The 21214-nt window shown below is 49.4% G+C and overlaps 1 protein-coding gene across 1 annotated transcript in view; it reads left to right on the top strand.

The window, feature by feature from the left end:
• Nucleotides 1–2474: 2474 nt before the first annotated feature.
• The window catches only part of CACNG4 (calcium voltage-gated channel auxiliary subunit gamma 4), an 84191-nt gene continuing 65451 nt past the window's right edge, over nt 2475–21214 (top strand). Inside the window, exon 1 of the mRNA XM_035104013.2 lies at nt 2475–2719. Within this exon, the coding sequence (XP_034959904.1) occupies nt 2494–2719 (226 nt within the window). The 5' untranslated portion in view covers nt 2475–2493. The remainder of the gene's footprint in view (nt 2720–21214) is intronic.

The following is a 21214-nucleotide window of genomic DNA, read 5'->3' on the forward strand; positions in this document are numbered from 1 at the left end:
TTCCAGAACGGATTAAGTTTGGCGCTTTTATTTTTGCTATTTATTTTGTGTTTGTTTTTGAGGCTCTTTCAATTAATTTGTTTTTGTGACTGTGTGGAACCTAGTCCAGCTACTGATTGATTGATTGTGTGACTGCAGAAATGGATAAAAGCCCCTCATCCAAACAATGACTATCAGTGCAGGTAAGAAAAAAAATTAATTTTAAAATCATCTACAATACTGTCTTGTTTATTTTATAGTACAGTACATTGATTATTGCTTTCATTTTATGGATCAATGGTCTCGTTAGATAATAAAATTCGTGTTAAATTGCTGTTTTAGGGGTTGTTTTTAAAAGTCTGGAACGGATCAATCCGTTTTGCATTACTTTCTATGGGAAAGCACGCCTTGGTTTTGGAACGGACTTCTGGAACGGATTAAGTTTGGAGGAGAACCAAGGTACCACTGTAGTTTCCTTCTCTATGTAAGCTATAGGGGATGACGCTTCTCAATGTCCTGATTTCAGACTAGCAGCATTCCTTAGTTTCCTTGTGTTGCATTTAGTAAAAGAATTTCTTTTGCTGACACCCAACTCGCCTCTTGCTGTAGCTATACACACCATCTAAAGCACAGCACTACGCCCTGCAAAGAATCCTGGGAACTGTTGTTCGCTGGTCCTGGAGGTATAATCCCCAGCACCCTTAACAAACTACAACCCGCAAAAAGTCTGGAAGAAGTCATGCATGACACCAATCCTAAAGGATCTACACTAGCTAGCTCCTGGTACGTTCTGGAGCACAATTCAAAGTGTTGGCGTTGACTTTTAAAACCCTAAATGACCTTGGAGCGTCTCCACCCCCATTATTCAGCCCAGACAATGAGGTCCTCCTCCAAGGGTTTTCTAGCAGTCCCCCACTCAGGGCCATCTTAAGCATGCCCGGTGCCCTGGCGCCGTGGTGCGACGGATCCCTCCGGCGCCCCCCCGGCCCGTTTCCCAGCGCAGCGGGCGGGCGCAGCTGCACTGCGCCACCCAGCCTGTCGTAGGGCCGGCCCTGAGCCAGGGGGCGCTGCACGCCCCCTGTTGCGATGCCGCTGCGCTGAACAGCGGAGGCGCGCCTGGGGCAGCCTCAGCCGTGCCTCTCAGTGGGCGCAGCAGCACCCCCGGTGGCCTGCCGCCCCGCACCACCGGGGGCGGGCCTAGAGCCGGCCCTGCCCCCACTTCTTGAAGTGAAGTTACAGGGAACCAGGCACAGGGCCTTCTCAGCAATGGTGCCCTCCCATCAGATGTCAATGAGATAAAGAACTATACAACTTTTAGAAGACATCTGAGGGCAGCCCAGCATAGGGAAGCCTTTTAATGTTTATTATGTCTTTATATGTGTTGGAAGCTGCTCAGAGTGGCAGGGGCAACCCAGCAAGATAGGCGGGGTATAAATAATGAAATTATCATTACTATTACTATTATGTATAGTGTATACACAGTGTGTGTTATATGTATACAGTGCATTGTTTTAAAAATGAAAACCGGGTACCAAATTGGCCACTAAGTACCAACAGCCAAGCACACCTCCTTCCTCTCAAACTTTTAGCGCAATTGTCTTTCAGTTGAAAATGAGCAGTGCCCGGGCACGGCCTAGGTGCGCGTCAAGTCCCGCGGCAGAAGGAGAGTACCCTTCCAAATTTCGGAGTCACAACGGCGCAGTCCTGAAACAGTATCCTCGAACTCCCCAAAACTAGGCTGCCACCTGTTTCCTGAAAAAATCCCTCCCTTTCGGGGGGGGGGGGAAATCCTTCATCTTACTGGCCCTCTCCCTTTATGTCTCCTCCGCCTAGAAATATTTCCTTCCGTCGACTCACACTTATAGGCGAGCGCCTCGAGGGCTGCTGTTTGGAGAGGTGTTGGCGCGCGCGTAGCCAAACTCGCGCTCGCTTCTCACCCCTCCAATCGCGCGTGTGGGGCTTTTTGCCCAGCGCCTGTGGGGCGGGGTGGGGTGAGGAGGCGGAGCCTGAGCCGGGGAGGGGGCGCCTCCCGAGAGCCCTCGGAGACGCCCCACCTCCTCCTTCGAGGAGTTGAGGCGGCGGGAAGAGGCGATTTGTGGCGGGTGCCGCCTTGCGCGCAGCACGCTGGAGAGAGCGCCCGCGGCCAGGCGAGGGAGCGCCCCGACCCAGCGCCGCCCGAGGGGGCTTGGCGGAGCAGCCGCTGTTCCTCGCGCCCCCGGAGGCGGAGACCTTTTGGAGGAGCACTTTCTTTCTTTTCTTTTTCTTCTTTCCTCTTTTTCCTTTCGGGCCCCTGGGCGCGCCTTTCCCCTGTCTCCTCGCCCCCTCCCCTCCGCCCATGTCTTGGCTTCCTCGCTGCGATCTGCGTCGATGGAAGGAGGGAGGCGAGGGGGAGCCGGAGGAGGGGGAAGAAGGAGGGGAAGCCGCTGCTCGGGCGCGGTGGGGGGAAGGCAGTGCTCGGCTGCGTCTGTGTCTTGCTGCTGCCCCCTGAGCCCGTCGGGGGGAGTATGAAGCACCATGGTGTGGTGCGACCGTGGGGTCCAGTTGCTGCTGACCACGGTGGGTGCCTTCGCCGCCTTCAGCCTCATGACCATCGCCATCGGCACCGACTACTGGCTTTACTCGAGCGCCAACATCTGCAACGGGACCAACATCACCACGGACGAGACGTCGCCAACCCAACCCAAGAAACTCAAGGGGGACCTAACCCACTCCGGGCTCTGGAGGATCTGCTGTATTGAAGGTAGCAGCCGGGGTTGGGAAGGGTTGAGCTGTGGGGCGTGGTGGACGGCGGATGGAGAGGGCTCTCGGCTGCTTGTGTGCGTGCGCGAGCGCGCGAGCGCGCGTCGCTGGGAAAGAGCAGGCGTCGCGAAACAAAAGAAAGAAAAGATTCGGGGAAAGTGTCCAACTTCCGCGGCTTGGAGTGGCGGGCGAGAAACAATGGAACGCTTTCACTCGAAACAGGAGGCTGTGCGGACGCTTCCTAGGAGCGTTCGCCGTTTGCCAGGCGAGGGTTTGGTGACGGCAGTTCCCCAGCCATATCCTTCTCCTCTCTCTATCTCTCCCCCCCCCCAGTACACACCCTCCTCCCCTCCACACACCCTCCCCTCCAGATGCAGCCGGCCGCAGCCGAGTTGGTACCTCTGATCTGATACTGTCTGGGAGGGAGGATGTTGTTGCCTTGGCAACCGATGTCTCTCTGATTGCTATGGGAACCGGACATAGGGAGGTGATGCTTAGCCCTGGGTGTCTGCTTCTCTCCAACCCAGCGCTGCCGAGTCGTTACCCTTTCCTGGGGCACTTCAGCTCACACGGGGAGTGAAAGAAAGGCAGCAGGAGGAGATCTGGGTTTTTCGAGGGGAAAGTGCATGTGTGTGTGGCGGGGGTGGGGAGGAGGAAAGTATTCTGGTAGCACTATTTTCTGGGGTTGTGAAAGCAGAACTGTCACTTTATTCGTGCATGCGTGCCTGTGAAGGAGACGGAGGGAGAGCAGTTCCTCCCGCCCTTCTAGAGTACATATCTGGGACTTACAATGGGCTTTCTTAAGATGCTCGCTTTCTTTAACAGGTCGATGTTTTAAAGATGAAAGTACATAAATACAAAACAATCGTTTTAACTTAGTGCCGGGCAAATTCCAGGTTATGGGGGACTCTTTATCAATATGCCTTTCGGGGGTCCCCTGTCTTCCCTGCTACCTTCCAGCCAGCGCAAATTCCCCCACCTTCCTGCCAAGAGAGAGAGGGCAAGTGGAGGTGGCAGGTGTGCACATTCTCTCTCTCTCTCTCTCTCTCTCTCTCTCTCTCTGGGTTGCATGGTGGGGATAGCAGAGGATTGAGCCCATGGCACTGCCGAGAGAGAGAGAGAGAGAGAGAGAGAGAGAGAGAGAGAGAGAGAGAGAGAGAGAGGAAGTAGAACTTGCTCTTTCTCCCTCCCCCCTGCCACACACACACACACACACACACACACACGGTGCAACAACACCCACCATTATAAAGCCCAAAAAGAGAGCAGATAATAAGCCAATGGGCAGATGCAGATGATCACTCACAGAGCTGCCACCCTCAGCTTCTCCCCTCTGAGTGGCATGTTGGTTGGGATGGGCCAGCTTGTGAGTCAGTTCGCCACACTGAGCTGCCCAGAAAGAGGGGGGTGAGTCAACAAGAGGAGGCTGCCGCCACAGCTGCTCCTCTCACTTGCCAGAGGAGCACCCCTTCTGGGGCACGGCAGCAGTGGGGATTGGGCTGACTCCTGCCTCTCCCAGGTACAGGGTGAAGGCAAAGTGAGAGGAGGAGGAAGCAAACAAGCAAGCAAGCAAGCAAGCAAGCTGTCCTTTGCAGCTGGCTCATATCCTTGCCCTCTCTCTCTCTCTCTTTGGGTGGCACAGAGGGGAGGAATGGGCCCTGTGGTGCCACCCATAGTGTGTGAGGGGAGCAGAAGGTGTGGCTGGTTTCGTTCTGCTTTTTCACCCTATTCCCTCTCTCTCTTTCCCCCTCTGAGCAGCAACGGGGGGGGGGGGAGAGCAGCTTGGTGTTGGTGGGCTCAGTCAGTCCCTACTTCCTGTTGGCCAGAGGGAGGGTGCAAGTGAGTGAGCAAGATGGCTTCCCACAGCCAATCAGTGAGTGAGTGGAAGTCATGGCTACACCATCGCATACTCACCTGCCTTTACTCTCCGGGTGCCACAGAGTTGGGTTTTCTGGATCAAGCTCTCACCAACCGGAGAGAGCAAGAAAGTGCAGGTCAACTGGCAAGAGGGTAGGGCATGAATAGCTCCTCTCCCTTTTATGCCTGCGCAATCTGCCTCTAGGCATAGCAGTGTGGTGGGGGGCTGTGCCCAGGAGGTCCAGTTGTCTCTGTTTCAACACAGAGAGAGAGGGGGCAATTGAGTAGGCAGAGGCAGTTATTTGTGCTCTCTCTGGGCAGTGTCGCAGGGTGAGCGAGGAGAAGGCACTGACAGAGCAGCCACATTTTCTTTGGCTTTTGTGTGCTTTCCAGACAGCCCTATGGGTTCCATGTCTCCCTGCTAGGCTGCCCAGAACTGGGCTAGCAGCAGAAGCAGCCCTTACCCTCTTGATCATACGCTCAACACCAGTGCTCTCTTATCTCCCTCTGGGCAGTGAGGCAGATCCAATCCATACCATTGTACCTCCTAGAGGAAGAAGCTAACCATAGGTCTTTCTTCCTTCATTCATTCCTTCCTTCCATCCATCCATTCCTCTTTTATGGACACTGGGGTGCCAACTTGAATAAAATATTGGAGAGTCCAGGTAAGCCCTGCCCTGCATAATCAATCACATAACGTAGCACATGCACAACATTTGGATGGCAATGCCCATCAACTTTGTGTGGGGAGGTCCCCTCAAATATTATATCGGAGGGACTGACGGGACCTCTGCTCCTAGAAGGTAGCTCCTATGATGAGCACATGAACAGCAGAAATCTGCCACCTGACTCTGAGCAGGAGGAGAAGGGAATGGGGAGGAGGGTGTGTGTTGCTGCTGCAGTTGGCACAGAGATGCTGGCCCCCACCACCACCCTTTGAGTCCCATATTTCCCAGGGACAGCTGGTCCAGCAGCCAACACAAGTTGGGCTCCCTTGAGATCCTGGAGCCTTCAGCAGCCACCCAGCAGAGCCTACTACTCCGAGATGTCACCACCATTGACTTATAATACAGAGTGAAGAAGCCTGAAATCTCAAACACTCCCCACGCCCATTCCTTGCAATGAGGCTCTCCAAGTTTGCTTGCACGGAGATAAGCCCCGGATGGTCAGGAGATTCTTCTTACAAGGAAACACATGGCACGTTGAGAAAATACAGCATTGACAAACTGTGCAAGCCTCACAGAAGCAGCATCTGCTAGCCAGATGCACAAGCCAAGCACCTGACTCTCTGGAAATACGACACATATCCATCCATACTGCATGCAAGGGTTCCTTCTTAAGGAGACGCCACACCCCAGCAGCCCTTAATATTTCTCCCCATTAAGAGAGGGATGACAGATAAGAGAGAAGCTTAGAAGGGAAAGCTGTTGACTTTTTACTTGACTTTAGCTCGTGGAGTGGAGTGGGGGGGGCAGCTTTTCTTTCCACATGAACGCACTTGCCGTATCAGTTTCAGTGCACCTAATTCAGTCGTTGCAACTTAGCACACACAAACTTTGCAAGCCAGGTTCCCCAGCTTATTCTAAATGACAGACGGGTAACACAGTAGCACAAACAAAGCTAGGAATAGTTCAGAGACTTTCGTTCATTTCGGGAGGAGGCTAAGCTGGGCTTCTAAAGCGCTATTCATGCTGTGTGTTTTTCTGCAGTGATTTAGAGACATCATTGATTCCTGAGCTTATTTATTCAGAAGCGACATTTACTTCAGCTGAACTTTATACCCAAGGAAGCATGCAATAGGGTAGTAGCCTTAGCCTACAGGAGAAATGATTATTCAGGCTGCATAAAACCAAAAGCTTGTGATTTATTCAAGAATGTTGTATTCTTTATATATGTACGTTTTGATTTAAAGTAGAGGTGGGTGCATTTCTGCTTGCTTACCTTCTTAAGTAGCCCAGTTTTCCCTTGCACTTTTGGTGAAAACTCAGGAAGACCTACCCCAAAGGAATTTTTCCCCAACCCTCCCTGCTAGTACCCTCCTCTCCCCAGTCATACCCCGTCAACAGTAATGAGGGAGGGCGGTGTGGGGAGATTAAGCAGTGGAGAAATGATTTATAAGACCTGAGCACAGGGGCGGAGGAAAGGGGTGCGGTGGGGGTGGACTGCCCTGGGTGTCTTTGCTTGGGGGGGGTGACATTTGACCTGCAACTCCCAAGCCTACCCTGAGCTGCCGGGGGAAGGGGGGAGCTGCAACGCTTTGCCGGTGGCCTTCCCCCTTCATTTTGACAGCTGGGAGAGGCTGTCCTCCATTGGCGGCTCGCTCCGCACCCCGGCTCCAGGGCACGCATGCCACTCTGTGCACCCAATCGGCTATCCTGTGCCTAGGAGGGCACCCTCCGTGCCCTGCGCCCCTCGGGAGTGCGCCCGACCTGGGCAGCGTGGGCATATGCTCCACCACTGCCTGAGCACACTTGCAGTGCATCAGTTGTGCCTCGGGAGTCTGGGAGTTTCTTGTGTCTCTGAGATATGTAGGGAACTCTACTTCCCAGCTCCCACAGTTGCAATTGATGCTCCTAAGGAGCACCCAAGTCTTGAAGAGACCCTCTGCTTCTACAGAAACCCTCCACACTTGCCCTCTCTGAGGCCACATCACCTTTGCTGGGATAAGCTCTGGGAGGGGGCAGGCAGTGGAAGTGGAGACCACTTGGCGATGTGGAATGCTGATGCTAAGGCCAGTCGTTGTCTACTATATCCAGATTTAAGGGAATTTGACTTTGGCTCATTGTTTTCACAGTTGGCAGATGCCATTTCTTAACCCCCTTCCGTCCCAAATTTCAGTGCCATCACTCAGCTGGAAGATAACTTGAAATTCCAGTCTGGAGAGGGAGGAAGATTTTGACCGGATATGATCGAATCTCAAGGAACCAGACTTTTGACTGTTGAGTGAAATGGAAAATGTGGCATTGTTTCTGTGAATTCATGTCTTTGTGGTAAAATGAGAAGTCATCCAATGGGAGTCAGCTTTGTCCTGGGTTTTGCCAGGTTGTAAACAGCCAGGACACAAAACCAGTTCTAAGCTTCAGCTGCAGTCACTCAATAGCAGCCAACAGATTGTACAGACTCAGTGTACAGGTTCTAGTGAAGCAGCATCAGATATATATATATATATATATATATATATATATATAATCACCAAATGGCACCTGACTCTTTTGAGGTCATATGGTGTGCGGTGTTTTGTTTTGTTTTGTTTTGGTCACAATATTTTCCCCCAGTAATGGGTAAATTTGACATCAGCAGTAGAAGTTCATTCTCTACAAACATCTAAACAAGTTAAACTTTATTCAGTTTCAGAAATGTCTTATTTGAAATTCAGACTTGGCAAACACTAGATTATTATTTTTAACGCTGCAGTTCTGTGTGTGTCTTCTCAGGAGTAAGTCCCATTGAGTTAACTGGGGCATATTCATAGGTATGTCAGTAAAGGATTGTAGCCTGAATTATGGATTTGGTAATTACTTTCTGCAAATCCATTATATTTCTGTATGGGGCTGTTAGTTTTGCAGCCTGGCCCTAGCCATGTTTCTCAGAACCAAGACTCATTGATTTCAATGGGACTTTGCTTCTAAGTACATATACTTAGGATTCTGCCCTGCACTTATTTTCACCTGCAGATCCCTCTAAAAGATAAAAAATACTGCTTAACAGCTTAACATTTCTCAGTCTGCATGATAAACTGATATTGACCTGGATAACAGCAGGAAATGCAAGTTCATTTCAGGCCAACTGACATTTTCTGTTTAAGTGCTTCTTATCCTCATTTATAAAATATTGGTTCAAAAACTGTTGCATAAAAGAAAAATTAACCAAAGGATTCCCAAATGTTTTAGTAAAAAAAGATGATATAACGGCATTATAGAATGGTCTCTGTTTTCAATTGCCCAACATGGTTGGTTTTCCTTAGATGTTAAAAATTTAAAGAGTCAGGTTCCCTTTCTGTTGGGGTAAGATTTGCTCTAGTCAGTGCTACAAAGCCTCAACTATAGCTATTGCTGGATATTAGTAGCCTGTTCCCTAACCTGTCTAGTACCGAGTTCCCCAAGATGGAAATAAGAAACATAGAGGGTTGCTGATAAATGATTTTTACTTATAATTTGGCAGTGGTGTTTCTCTTAATAACTAAGAAAAATGCACTTGCCACTGCCATCTATTCCACTAAACACATCTACTTTATGAATAAACTTGAGCAGTAAGAAATTTACTGTAGGAGCGAAGGATTCCAACCTGCCAGATGAGATACTTCCATAAGTCCAACAGGCTACCAAAAATCTGACCAGCAAACCAAAGAAAACATGCATTCAGATGTTTCAATCAAATTAGTATTACTATGAATGTAGTGAAATACAGATCCATCTTTTCTCATCAGCCAAAGATGCATTCTGCTGTCTCAAAGGCACAGTGTCCTCTCAAAGGATATTTTCGGACAAGTGTTTCCCAAACTTGGGCCTCCAGCTGTTTTTGAACTACAGCTCCCATCATTCCTGACCACCTGTCCTGCTAGCTGGGGTTGATGAGTGTTGTGGTCTAAGCTGGAGACCCAAGTTTGGGAAATACTGTTTTAGGAGAAGGTAGAAGTAGCTGCTGTCCGTGGTATCTCCAAACGTATTGAGATCTAATGTGCTTTCCTCAGTGTCTCCTCACCAGCCAGTCTGTCCCTGACTTGAGTAGACTTAATGCTAACTTACAGCATTAATTACCAGCTACTTTGGGGCTAAATACGGGTGTTTGGGGCCTGTGCAGTCCTTGGGGCAGATTGTTCTGGGCTTCAGGCTGCTTCCCAGGTCTTCTAGCAAACTTGACACAGCAACCTCCTCCCTAAATCAGCATGGCTCCTCTAACAGAAGTATATTTAAGAATGTGATGCTTACATTTAAGAACCACATTTTAGCCGTGATGGTTGTGTTCTGTCTCCACAGTTGGGTGTAGTCATGCTTCTGAATACCAGTTGCTAGAAAGAAACAGGAGCATGGAGTGCTCTTGCACAAAGGTCCTGATGGTGGGTTTTCCCACATGCATCTGCTTGGCCACTGTGAGAATGGGTTGCAGGATTAGACAGACCATTGGCCTGATCCAGCAGGCCCTTCTTGTGTTCTTAAATTCTTGCATCTAGTCATGCTGCAAAATCTTTACAAAACAAACCTGCGGCTTTGATTCCTCCCTAATATTAGCTAGGCCTATCAAGAATGGACAGGGCAGGGGAAATTAAATTTTCATATTGAGATTTTGTTCTTACTCCCCGACACCTTTGCATTTTATGTCAAAACACCTAAGAAACATCTACAGTTGAAAAGCAGCTCATGTATAAACTGTGCTCCTAGCCTGGAAAAATGTATTTATTTTTAGCCAGAGCTAAAATAACCCTAAAATAAGTAGGTGTTGACAGTATACATTCATGTAACCTTAACAAGGGTGAGGAACGTTTGGTCCTCTGGATGATGTTGGATGTGGCCTTCTTCTGTGACCTGGTAGCTATTGGGCACTGGCTACCATCCTCTTCAGAGATGGTCTCAAGGCGTTCCATCTTGGATTTTAGGTCAAGAAGATTTAGGGACCCTGACATCTCTTGACCAAACAATCTACCTCATAGGCAAGGTCTTAAAAAGTGCTAAGAAAAAGCTTGGGAGTTTTGAGTTTCCCTCTCAAACCTCAGCCGCCCACTGGCTGACAGTAGGCTACCAAGCTATCTTTAAGGTCCAGCCCCTCTCCATCTCTAGGATGCCCCATTTAAGTGACTCCTACTGGCCTCTGCTGGGGATCCAACCACCAACCAGCGCTTCTACTCCTTTGGTGAGCTGAGTGAAGCTGAGGCCAGCTTAGCTGGCAGATGTGGGCAGGAGGTCTCCCCTGCCCAGTCCACCAACAACAATCCTCAGCTTGACACTAAGGAAATTTGGATTGCTCTGGAAAGTCCTAAACAGCCTGGGGGCTGTGTACTTAAAATGTCGCTTCATTTCTTATACTTCTGCCTGATCTTTGCGACTGAGGTAAGTCTGCCTGTGCCTGACAGCGTCAGATTTTCCTCAAGAAGAAATTGTGTTTTTAGTTTGGTGGCACCAGAGTTATAAAACTACCCACCTAGTGAAATCAAGCTGCAGTGAGTTTTAGGTGCCAACTTCAGACTATTGGCTATTTTGGCACGCTTTCTTATGAAAATGATTTACTGCTTTTATAATCTTCTTGTCAGATGACCCCTTCTATACTTTGTTTTCTTTCTTGTATTTTTGCTTTCATTTAATTGTTTGTTTGTTTGTTTGTTTGTTTGTGTTGGGATTTTGTATACTGCAGTTGTTGTTTTTTACATGAGCTTGTAGTCTTGAAATGAATAAAGTTATGATGATGGGACTTGTATTCCAGCAACATCAAGTTCCCCACTGCAGCACTGCTGTCGAGACTGTCACCATCAGGAAATGGGTTCCTAAACAACATGCAAACCTGTTGTTTATTTGTTTCTTATATACTCTGCCTTTCCTCTAAGGAGCTCAAAGCAGCACCTGTGTTTTGACCCCAAATAACATCCTCACAGCTACCCCATATGGGACTTTAGGCTGAGATAGGATGACTGGCTAAAGGTCACACAATGAACTTCATGGTTGAGTAGTGATTTGAACTTGGGTATCCCCAGTCTACAGAGGCATAACTAGGGTCCCTTGCACCCTTGGCCACTTGTGACTAAGTGAAGATGCTCAGGTACCAGGTTGGCGCCTGGCATCTCAACCATCTGGAGGTGAACGCCTGGGGATCCTTGGATCTGGCCTGTTTTCACACACCAGCAACACATCCTGCAGAATTCTGATAGTTATATTTTATCTGCACCACACAACGAATTTCAAGAACCAAAATCAGTCTGAAAAAATATGACTTTTGAGCCGTCTGGCCCCAAAATGGGAACTAGACATTCCATTTTGGCAACTAACCCCGATTTAAGGAGCCATTTGGTGCTTAGTTTATATACCTGAGTTTCTAACACTGCTGATAGGAGATTTTTGCACATATCCCTGGGCCTGGGCCCCCAGCAGAGGCTGGTTTTACCAACCCTTAGGTTTGCCTCTGCCAGTCTGACCCTTCTGACCATTACACCACACTTGCACTCATGAATCCATGCTGACATAATTTATTTATTCCATTACTCACTTCCCATGAGGCATCCCAGAGCTGACATGCAACTTCAGTGAGACAGAACACCCTTAATTACTTCACATATTAAACTTTATTGGTTGTGCTAGCAAATGGCGCCTTTACAGTGACATCCTATGCATATAAGCCTCAGTGAGATCAAGTGGCTTGCTCCCAGGTAAGTATGTATAGGATTGCAGCCATAATATATCATTCAGTGCATCTCTTTAGAATCAGGGTGCAAACTGCAGGTTTGGAATGCTTAATGGGATGCTTATGAAGCACATTTAAAACTAGGAATTGGCCATTAACAATTTTCTATATTATTTTTGATCAATCACTGCACTGACTTTTGCATATTGCGCTGGCAGAAAAAAACAATGAAATTGACCAAAGGAAAGGCAAAAACATTTTACTTTTTTGCTACCTGGGAGCCCACTCATGGAATACAATAAGCAGCATATACAAGGACTTCATCTTTCATCTAACTTCCATGAGAATGTGGAACGTTATCTGAAGTGGCTTGTGCCCTCTGCCATTTGGACTCTTAATTCTCCTACTTTTGGTATCCACAAAAGCTTTTAAAGTGATTGTTCTTCTGTGCATGGGTGGGAGGGACTTGCCTGCTTCTATATTGTTGCTTTCTCATGAAAATCATTTGCTTTTAATAATTGCTAGGTTGCAATTAGCCATTTGAACTGTCTCTTGTTTGGCTTCCTTACCGTGCCTTGATCAGAACATCTCTGACCAGACGATGTGAAACATAAATGGACAACAGGAAAGCTTATGTAAATTGTTTGCTGATAACAGTTGCAAAATATGTCTGACACTTGCAAAATTAATGCCTTGCCGCTTGTTTATGTTGCCGAGAAGTGGTGCAAATTAGTTGACGTAAGCAGAATTCCAGTGTATGTAGAATGTCTGTAAAAATGCTGCCTTTTGTGCAAATTTGCATCTGTGCTGGACAATTGTCAACACAAGTACAGAGTAGTTAGTAGTCACAGTTCGAAGCACTATTTTGGAGTGTGTTTGGCTTGATGTGGTTCTTATGCACTTATGAGGAATTATGCCTTGAGACAGTCAAATAGGCCTTGGCACAACATTCGGCTTCCACAGATGTTCTAGTTAACTAAAAGTAATTGCTTGAACAAATGTTTGTGACAAGCTAATGAAATGGAATTAGCAGTAAAGGTGATCCCATCAAGCCATGCTTGTAGATCTGCTCAGCCAAATAAATTCCGGGGAGCTTCTCAAGTATTTACTCGGCAGCAGTTATAAAGCCATAGCTGCCCACAATATAATTTCAAAAAAAGAGCAGCTCCCAACGAAATTCTGTTGGCTAGATTAGGGATGTGACTTGACCATTGACTAGTATTTGTTTATTACATTTATACCCCACCTTTCCTGCCAAGGTGCCCAAGGTGGAGTTCATCCCTCCCATCATGGTATTCGTACAACAGCCCTGCAAAGTAGGTAAAGCTGAGAGACAATGATTGGCCCAAGGTCACCCGGTTGAGCTTTATATTAGAGGGGAGGGGGGAATTGCTTTGATGTTTTGGATAGGTGGTCGGTACACCTTGGTCAACTTTGGGCAAGACCCAGTTTAATTCAGACCAATGTGGGGCCTTGATTTCTGCTCCCCCACCCCAAAAAAGACCCAAATATCTCACTCGTATGTAAGTACAGATTTGAAATGCGCTGTGTCCCTTGACTTTCATAAGGCTAAACAGAGGCTGTACCTCAGCAGTGGGGTGGTGGGTGAGAAAGCCCATCTTTTACCTATGATCCTGCTGCCCAAAATATAATTCCCATGTGTCATGGTGGCAAGGGATGCTCCTGAGCAAGGGTAGGCAATGTGGTGCCCTGCTTTGTGTTCAAAGGGGCTTTTAGTCTGTATAGGTTTCCAGCCTAGAAGTCCAGACCAGCATCAGCAAGCAAGGACCACCACTGAAAAGAGTCTGTCTCTTCTGAACCTCCAGACTAATTCACTCTGATGGCAGGACTGCGAGCCGAGCCACTGTGGCTGACTGGGCAGGTTTATTACAGGTGCAGATAACCTGGTCCAAACCATTTGAGACTTTAAATTGGGCCCAGACGTGCAACCAGTTTCATAGCAGATGGGTTGCCATTACAGTGGTACCCCGGTTTTTGAACAGCTTAGTTCACGAACAACTTGGAACCAGAACGCTACAAAACCGGAAGTAGGTGTTCCCGTTTTTAAACTTTTTTCGGGAGCCGGACATGCTCAGTTTTGAGTCCCCCTGTTTCCTGTTGTGCTGCTAATTTGCATTCCCCTGTGTTTCCTGTTGCGCTGCTAATTTGCCCCCCCCCCCGGTTGTAATTCAAGCTTTCCGTTTCCGATTGCAATGTTCTGAGGTGATATTTGGAGCTTATATTTGGTGCTTTTGTTTTTACTATTTATTTTGCTTTTTTGTTTTGAGGCTTTTTCAGTTAATTTGTTTTTGTGACTGTGTGGATCCCAGTCCAGCTACTGATTGATTGATTGATTGATTGATTCATTGTGTGACTGCGGAAATGGATAAAAGCCCCCCATCCAAACAATGACTATTATCAGTGCAGGTCTTTAATTTTTATCATCTACAATACTCTTTTATTTATTTTATAGTACAGTACATTGATTATTGCTTTCATTTTATGGATCAATGGTCTTGTTAGATAGTAAAATGCATGTTAAATTGCTGTTTTAGGGGTTGTTTTTAAAAGTCTGGAACGGATAAGTTCGTTTTGCATTACTTTGTATAGGAAAGTGCACCTTGGTTTTGGAACGCTTTAGTTTTGGGACAGATTTCCAGAACGGATTAAGTTTGAGAACCAAGGTACCACTGTATCACTCTTCAATGTGTAGCCTCCAGAGAGCATATTGCATAGAATAGGGAAGGAAACACACAACCAGAAGGGAGGCACAAGAACTAAAGAAAACAAAAGTGCCAATAAAATTGACATAGAAGCAGCAAACGATGCGGAGACAGGGCAGGAAAATGCACAGTGTGCTGACCTCATGACAAGAGGTAAGTGATAACGAATTGGAGAGTATGTTCTCGAGGGCAGCCTTGTGCTAACCCAGGCATCCCCAAACTTTGGCCCTCCAGATGTTTTGGACTACAATTCCCATCTTCCCCGACCACTGGTCCTGTTAGCTAGGAATCATGGGAGTTGTAGGCCAAAACATCTGGAGGGCCGCAGCTTGGGGATGCCTGGGCTAACCTGATCCAAAAACACCCATCCATCCCACTGACACACGAAAACAAAATTAATCACAGCCAACCATAAACAGACAACCACACCCTAGGCCAACCCCAACCTCTCTCACCATCAAAGGAACACAAGCAAATAGCATAGAGAACCTGCACAAGTGACGCTGACATAAAACCCCACACATACGTTAAGTAAAATAGAAACATTGCCACCCGACCCCACCCGCACTCACCATGGCCCTCTCCACCTCTTCCCCCGTTTTCTTCCTAATGTAACACTAATGTCTCAACAAATGAAACTGATCTGTAGAAAATGTAACTTGAAAAAAGAAGAAGTGAAGACAGGCGTAACCCCTCACACACCCCCTCCTGCTTTATGCTGCCTTTATTGTAATGCCCTCCAAGCTCTCTGTAGCCAATGACTATTTCCCAATACTCCTCAAAGCATTTCAGCAGGAAAAGCTGCAGGCATGCCAAAAGGGGATGATGTAGACATTTTTTTTAAAGCAAAGGAATTGTCTACAGCACAGAGTTGGAACTCCGGGGCAGGGGCGTACCCAGGATCAAAACTAGGGGGGCAAGGGGCGGGGCCAAGGCATGGGAGGGGAGGGGCCACAAAGTGGGGACGTGGGTGGGCTACGGAGCCCAGGTGAAACTGACTCCGGTCTCACCTAGGCGCCACAAAGTGGCGACCGTGACGGTGGCGAGGCAAAGCGAACGCGGCGGCGAGCAGGCGGGGGCTGTGAGCCAAGCCGGGGGGGAATATTTATATTCTGCAGCATTTATCCCTCTCCTTTGCGCATCTTCCTTCCCCGCCGTGTGGTGAAGGAGGCAGGCACACCGCAGCGGAACCGAGCGCAGCGCAGCGCAGCGCAGCGCAGCACAGCTGAGCGCTTCCCTCCATGCCTGCCTCCCCCCCCCCGCAACCCATCCAGCAGCCGGCACCGCCAAGCGAGCGAGGGAGGGGAGCGTGCCACCGCCTCCCATCCCCCGCTGCCACCTCTCCCCCTTTTCCCACGTTCCCGCCGCGTGCTCGTGCCGGGGTGGAAAGGCGGCCGCTGCCACTGCAGCTCGGCTCCTCGCCCCCCCTTATTTCGTCCCGCCAAAGGAGGGCCGTGGCCGCTCATCGTCACTCACCGGGCTCTCCCGTGCGCAGCGGAGAGGTCCGGGCCACAACCATTTAATTTTTAGATCTTTTTGCTTCTGGGGGGGCAGCTGCCCGCCCCGCGCTGGGTACCATAGCTGCCAAGTTATCCCTTTTTAAAAGGGATTTTCCCTTATGCTGAATAGGCTTCCTCGCGAGAAAAGTGAAAACTTGGCAGCTATGCTGGGTACCCCGTGCTCCGGGGACATCTGTTCCTTTGCAGAAACAAATCCCTGGGCCATTGGGGCAATGACTGTTGTGCCCGTGTAACATCGTCATACAGCATAACAGGGTGAATGATAATATGGCAACAGGAGCAGCTAACACACACCTGATGCAGGTGAGGCCTTGGCTGAGATAACTTCTTATTACATGGCAGTGGGTTGCATTCAACTTAAGTTCTGTTCAGAGCAGACCCCACAAAACGAATGTAGCCAAGTTACTTATGTCCATTAATTTTAACGGGAGTAACATTATATACAACCTCAGTGTCTAGGTGGAGGAACCTCATGTGTGCACGGTTCACAACGTGGTTCCTTTCCAAGCAGCTTCTGCCTGCTGTGAAGATGCCACCCAGACTGACCGTGGGGAAATCTGCTGCTGTGGTGATGTGTGGATCGAATATGGGTGCAATGGATTTGAAGTGCAGGGGCTTTTTGGACCAGTGGATACATTTTTCAAATGCTGAGAGTGCTAGAGCATCAGTCAAGAAACAGGTGCTGTGTGGGGGGGGGCATGGCATAACACAAAATTAAGAGACAGCCCCCAATGGCAACCTTATCTATGTTCTGCTATTCTGGATTGTAGAGATTATGCAATATTGATTTCACACACACATGCATTGGTGCTGTTGCAGTCTAACAGCAGCACAGAGCATTCCTTGGTATGCAAGGTGGCCACACTCACTCTCATTTAACATAAAGGTACCTGCATATTTTGCCCCATAACTGTCTTTCTAGGAGGGCCAGATTTACTTTTTTTTTAAAAGAAAGAAACCTCAGAGTTTGGGATACCAGGACTAGGACACCAGTGAAAACCTTTGCAGATGCTGGATTGGCAACCCCTGATGTAAAGCAATGGATATGAAATCTGTCATGTTGACCTGTCTGCTATAGACTCCTGGACATCTCTTCTGCAATACCTGCAGATTGCAGAGAATTCTGGGGCATGTCCTTGGGTGTGTTCTAAGTTGACATGGGGTGGTAGGTAGACTTGGGCTTTGGGAATTGCTCTTAGGGCTTCATAATAAAACACAAGCCTTGGAAGGCACCGAGGGCTTAGTTACAATTGCATATATTGCAATTATATTTGGAAACTCCCAACAATGCAAATCTGCTCTGTCGCAGAACTATACAAAAGGTATTAGATGACAGAAGATGTAAAACCCCAAACTGCCAAATGGCAATTGAAGGATATGGTTGTGTGCCACTATACACAGCCGATTAAGGAGGAATATAATATTGCAAAGAAAAAGACTAAGCCCCTGCTAAACCCAGTAAGGCACATGGGAAGGACAGAAAGCAGATTTTTGCTCTCTTCAGCAACTCTGCTGTTTTATTTATTTTATTCATTTGTTTGTTATTTTTAAAAAGTTTTTCATCTTCCATAATTTTTTTTTATTGCTGTGAGGGACAGGGGATATCGCGAAGTCCCTCCCCTCCTGAGTTCAAGCCCGTCCCCGAGCAAAGGGGAAAGCAGGGAGAGTTCCGATTCCAGTGGGGAAGCAGGAAGTCGTGTCCGAGGCTCAGGCAAGGTAGAGGAGCCAGGGTCCCAGGTGGGACAGGAAGGGGCAAGCAAGGGGGGAAGACCCATCCCTCCAACTCCAGAATTACGCAGGAAGAGGAGGGGCAAGAGGATGGGTCTGCCAAAGCTTTTGTGTTGGAGAAAGACGCGCCAAAAGCCATTAGGAGGTTCTGAAACCGACTGACAACATCGCTCCGTGTAAATAGCAATGACTTGTGCACTGTAAATACGCAGCACCAATAAAAGAATAAAATGCAGAGCTGCGTAGTGTCGTTACTCTGAAGTAGTCCACTCCGGCCACTGTGACAGCAACCTCCTAATCATTTTTGGGCTACTTCGGAGTTGCCGGGATGAGCGTGTCCGAGGCGGAGAAGTGGCGGCAGATCGCTGAGCAAGCCCAGCTAGAACTGCAACAGCTGTCGCTGCAGGCGCAGGGAGAATTGAAGGCAGCTAAAGAGGAGACTAAGAAGGTCCAGGACGACCGGCTACAACTTGCGGAACAGGTGAGAGAGCTCCAGGAAAAAGAGCAGCATTTAAGGGCGGTGGCGGTAGACCTCCAAAACAAGCTGGATGCAGAGAAAAACAAGGCGGGAGGGGCTCCCCAAGTCCAAGTGCTGCCAGGAAGGAGAGCAGGGACCCTTGTAAGCAAGTTCAATGGAGACCCGAAGGAGTTTCAGGGCTTTGAGACTGAGATCGTGTATGCTCTTGAGCTGCACCAGAATGAGTTCCCCGATGATGAGCACAGAGTAGCGTTTATTGTGGAACATCTCACCGGAGCAGCCAGGGAGTGGCTAAGACCATTAATCGCAACCAAGAATCCTTGCATGAAAAATGTCCAACAATTTCTAGAAGGTTTGAGGACGATGTATTCGTCCGATAGTCATTTGGACCAGACTAAGGAGGAACTGCATAATTTACGCCAAGGAAATATGACAGTTCGCGCATATTGGGCGAAATTCACCATGCTGGTGCACAGACTGGGGTGGGTTTTGGATTCGCCTCCCATGCAAGCTGCGTTTTACTTGGGTTTGAGCGAGGAGGTGAAGGATGAACTCTCGAGAGGTCCAAAGCCCAGTACTATGGATCAGCTGAGCAAAGCAGCTCTGGCGGTGGGGGTGAGGCAGGAATCCCGGTGGAACGACAAGCAAGCGACGCGCGCAAAGCGGGCTTGGTTCCCACGGTCGCAGGAGAAGCCACTCCCTCAACAACCCTTTCAGGCCACGCCTGGAGCCAGCCAGGACCAGGAGCCCATGCAGATTGATAGCGCGCGCGCGCGGGCTTTTCAAACCCCAGCGGCGCCAAGACGCAAGGAGGGAAGGGGCGGGAATTGCTTTCTCTGCAACTCACCCCAGCATCTCGTCAGAGACTGCCCACATCGCAGGGAGTGGCAAGGAAAGGCGGGAACGGTGGTGCCCTCCCCCACTGACGCAGCACCACAGCAGGGAAACGGGAAAGCCTGGCTGCAGGAGACAAGGGGCAGCAGCCAGGCACAGTCAGCAGACAACAGCCCCAGCCCGCCCACCCGCACAGAGAGGTGCAGAGCCAGCCCACCCCTCCCAGAGCAGGAGTGGTTCTAGAAGTGACGCTAACGCTCCCAAATGGCTATCCCCTGACGGTCCTCGCCTTAATTGACAGTGGGGCGTCCGCCAACTTCTTCTCGAGAAGCTTTGCAGAAGAGCACCAAATCCAGCTTTTGCAGTTGGATTTTCCTCTGCACGTAGCAACCATTGACGGCAGGGAGCTGCTGGGAGGGGCCATCACACATCAAACCCCCCCCATGAGAATGACGGTGGGAAGGCACTCAGAGACACTGGCGTTCAACGTCACCACCATCTCAGACCCCCCCATCGTCTTGGGCATGAGCTGGCTGGCGCGCCACGACCCCTCCATCAGTTGGCACCAGAGGTGCATCACGTTTGGGTCAGACTTTTGTCTGGAACATTGCATGCAGCACCAACCAGGGGAGGGGCCTCCGATAGCCACGGTGGCCACCATGCATATAAAAGGGGGTGAGGCAATACCCAAGCAGTACTGGGACCTGCAGGAGGTCTTCAGCGAAGCGGAGTCCGACCACCTACCCCCGCACAGGCCTTTTGACTGCCAGATCAACCTGGTGCCAGGGGCGACGATACCCCCAGCCAAGCTGTACGCCATGTCAGACCAGGAGCTGGAGGATCTGCGCGCTTTCATCGACAAGAACCTCAAGCGGGGGTTCATAAGGGAAAGCAAGGCAGCAGGGGGCAGCCCGGTCTTCTGGGTGGACAAGAAAGACACGCAACAGCGCCGTCTTGTGGTGGACTTTAGACGGCTGAATTCGGTGACAGAGCCCGTGGCTTTCCCCATGCCCAGAGTGGATGATCTCCTGACAGCGGCACGCAGGGGCAAGATTTTCACCAAGCTGGACCTAAGGGGGGCGTACAACTTGATCAGGATCCGGGAAGGAGATGAATGGAAAACCACGATGTTCACGCCTCTGGGCTCTTTTGAATATCTGGTGATGCCCTTCGGTTTGCAAGGGGGCTCGGCATGCTTCCAGGCCTTCATGCACCACGTCCTGGGGTCCCTCCTCTTCAGGAAATGCTTGGTCTTCCTAGATGACATCCTTATCTACTCGAATGACCCAGTGCAGCATGTGAGAGATGTCAGAGAGGTGTTGCAACGCCTGAAGGAGCACCACCTGTATGTGAAGCTGGAGAAGTGCAAGTTTCACACCAAAGAGGTGGACTTCCTGGGCTACAAGCTGTCAGACAAGGGGCTGGCGATGGACAAGGACAAGGTGCAGGCCATCCTGGACTGGCACAGCCCCAGGACGCGCAAAGATGCCCAACGCCTACTAGGCTTCGCTAACTTCTACAGGAAGTTCATCAAGAACTTCTCTCGCGTTACGGCTCCCATCACGGACTGCCTGAGAGGCAAGCAGAAGTTCAAGTGGACACCAGAGGCGCAAGCAGCGTTCGAAAGCCTCAAGAGAGTGTTCGCCTCAGACCAAAACCTGTTCCATGTGGTGCAGGACGCGCCCCTACGCATTGAGACAGATGCTTCTGAAAAAGCTGTGGGCGCAATTTTGTTGCAACTGGACGCCAACAGGGAGTGGAGACCCTGTGCCTTCTTCTCCAGGAAGCTGACACAGCCTGAACGCAACTACACAGTGTTTGATAGGGAACTTCTTGCGATCTACGCTGCGTTCCAGCACTGGCGACACTTCCTGGTGGGCGCGAAGCACCCCATCCAGGTGTGCACAGACCACAAGAACCTGGAGTTCTGGAGAACTGCCAGGGTGCTCAACCAGCGGCAGATACGGTGGGCAGAGTTCTTCTCGAACTTCAACTTCTCCATCCACTACATCCCGGGGGAGCAGAATGTC

This window comes from Zootoca vivipara, chromosome 2, assembly GCF_963506605.1.
Source record: "Zootoca vivipara chromosome 2, rZooViv1.1, whole genome shotgun sequence".
In the NCBI taxonomy this organism is placed as follows: Eukaryota; Metazoa; Chordata; class Lepidosauria; order Squamata; family Lacertidae; genus Zootoca; species Zootoca vivipara.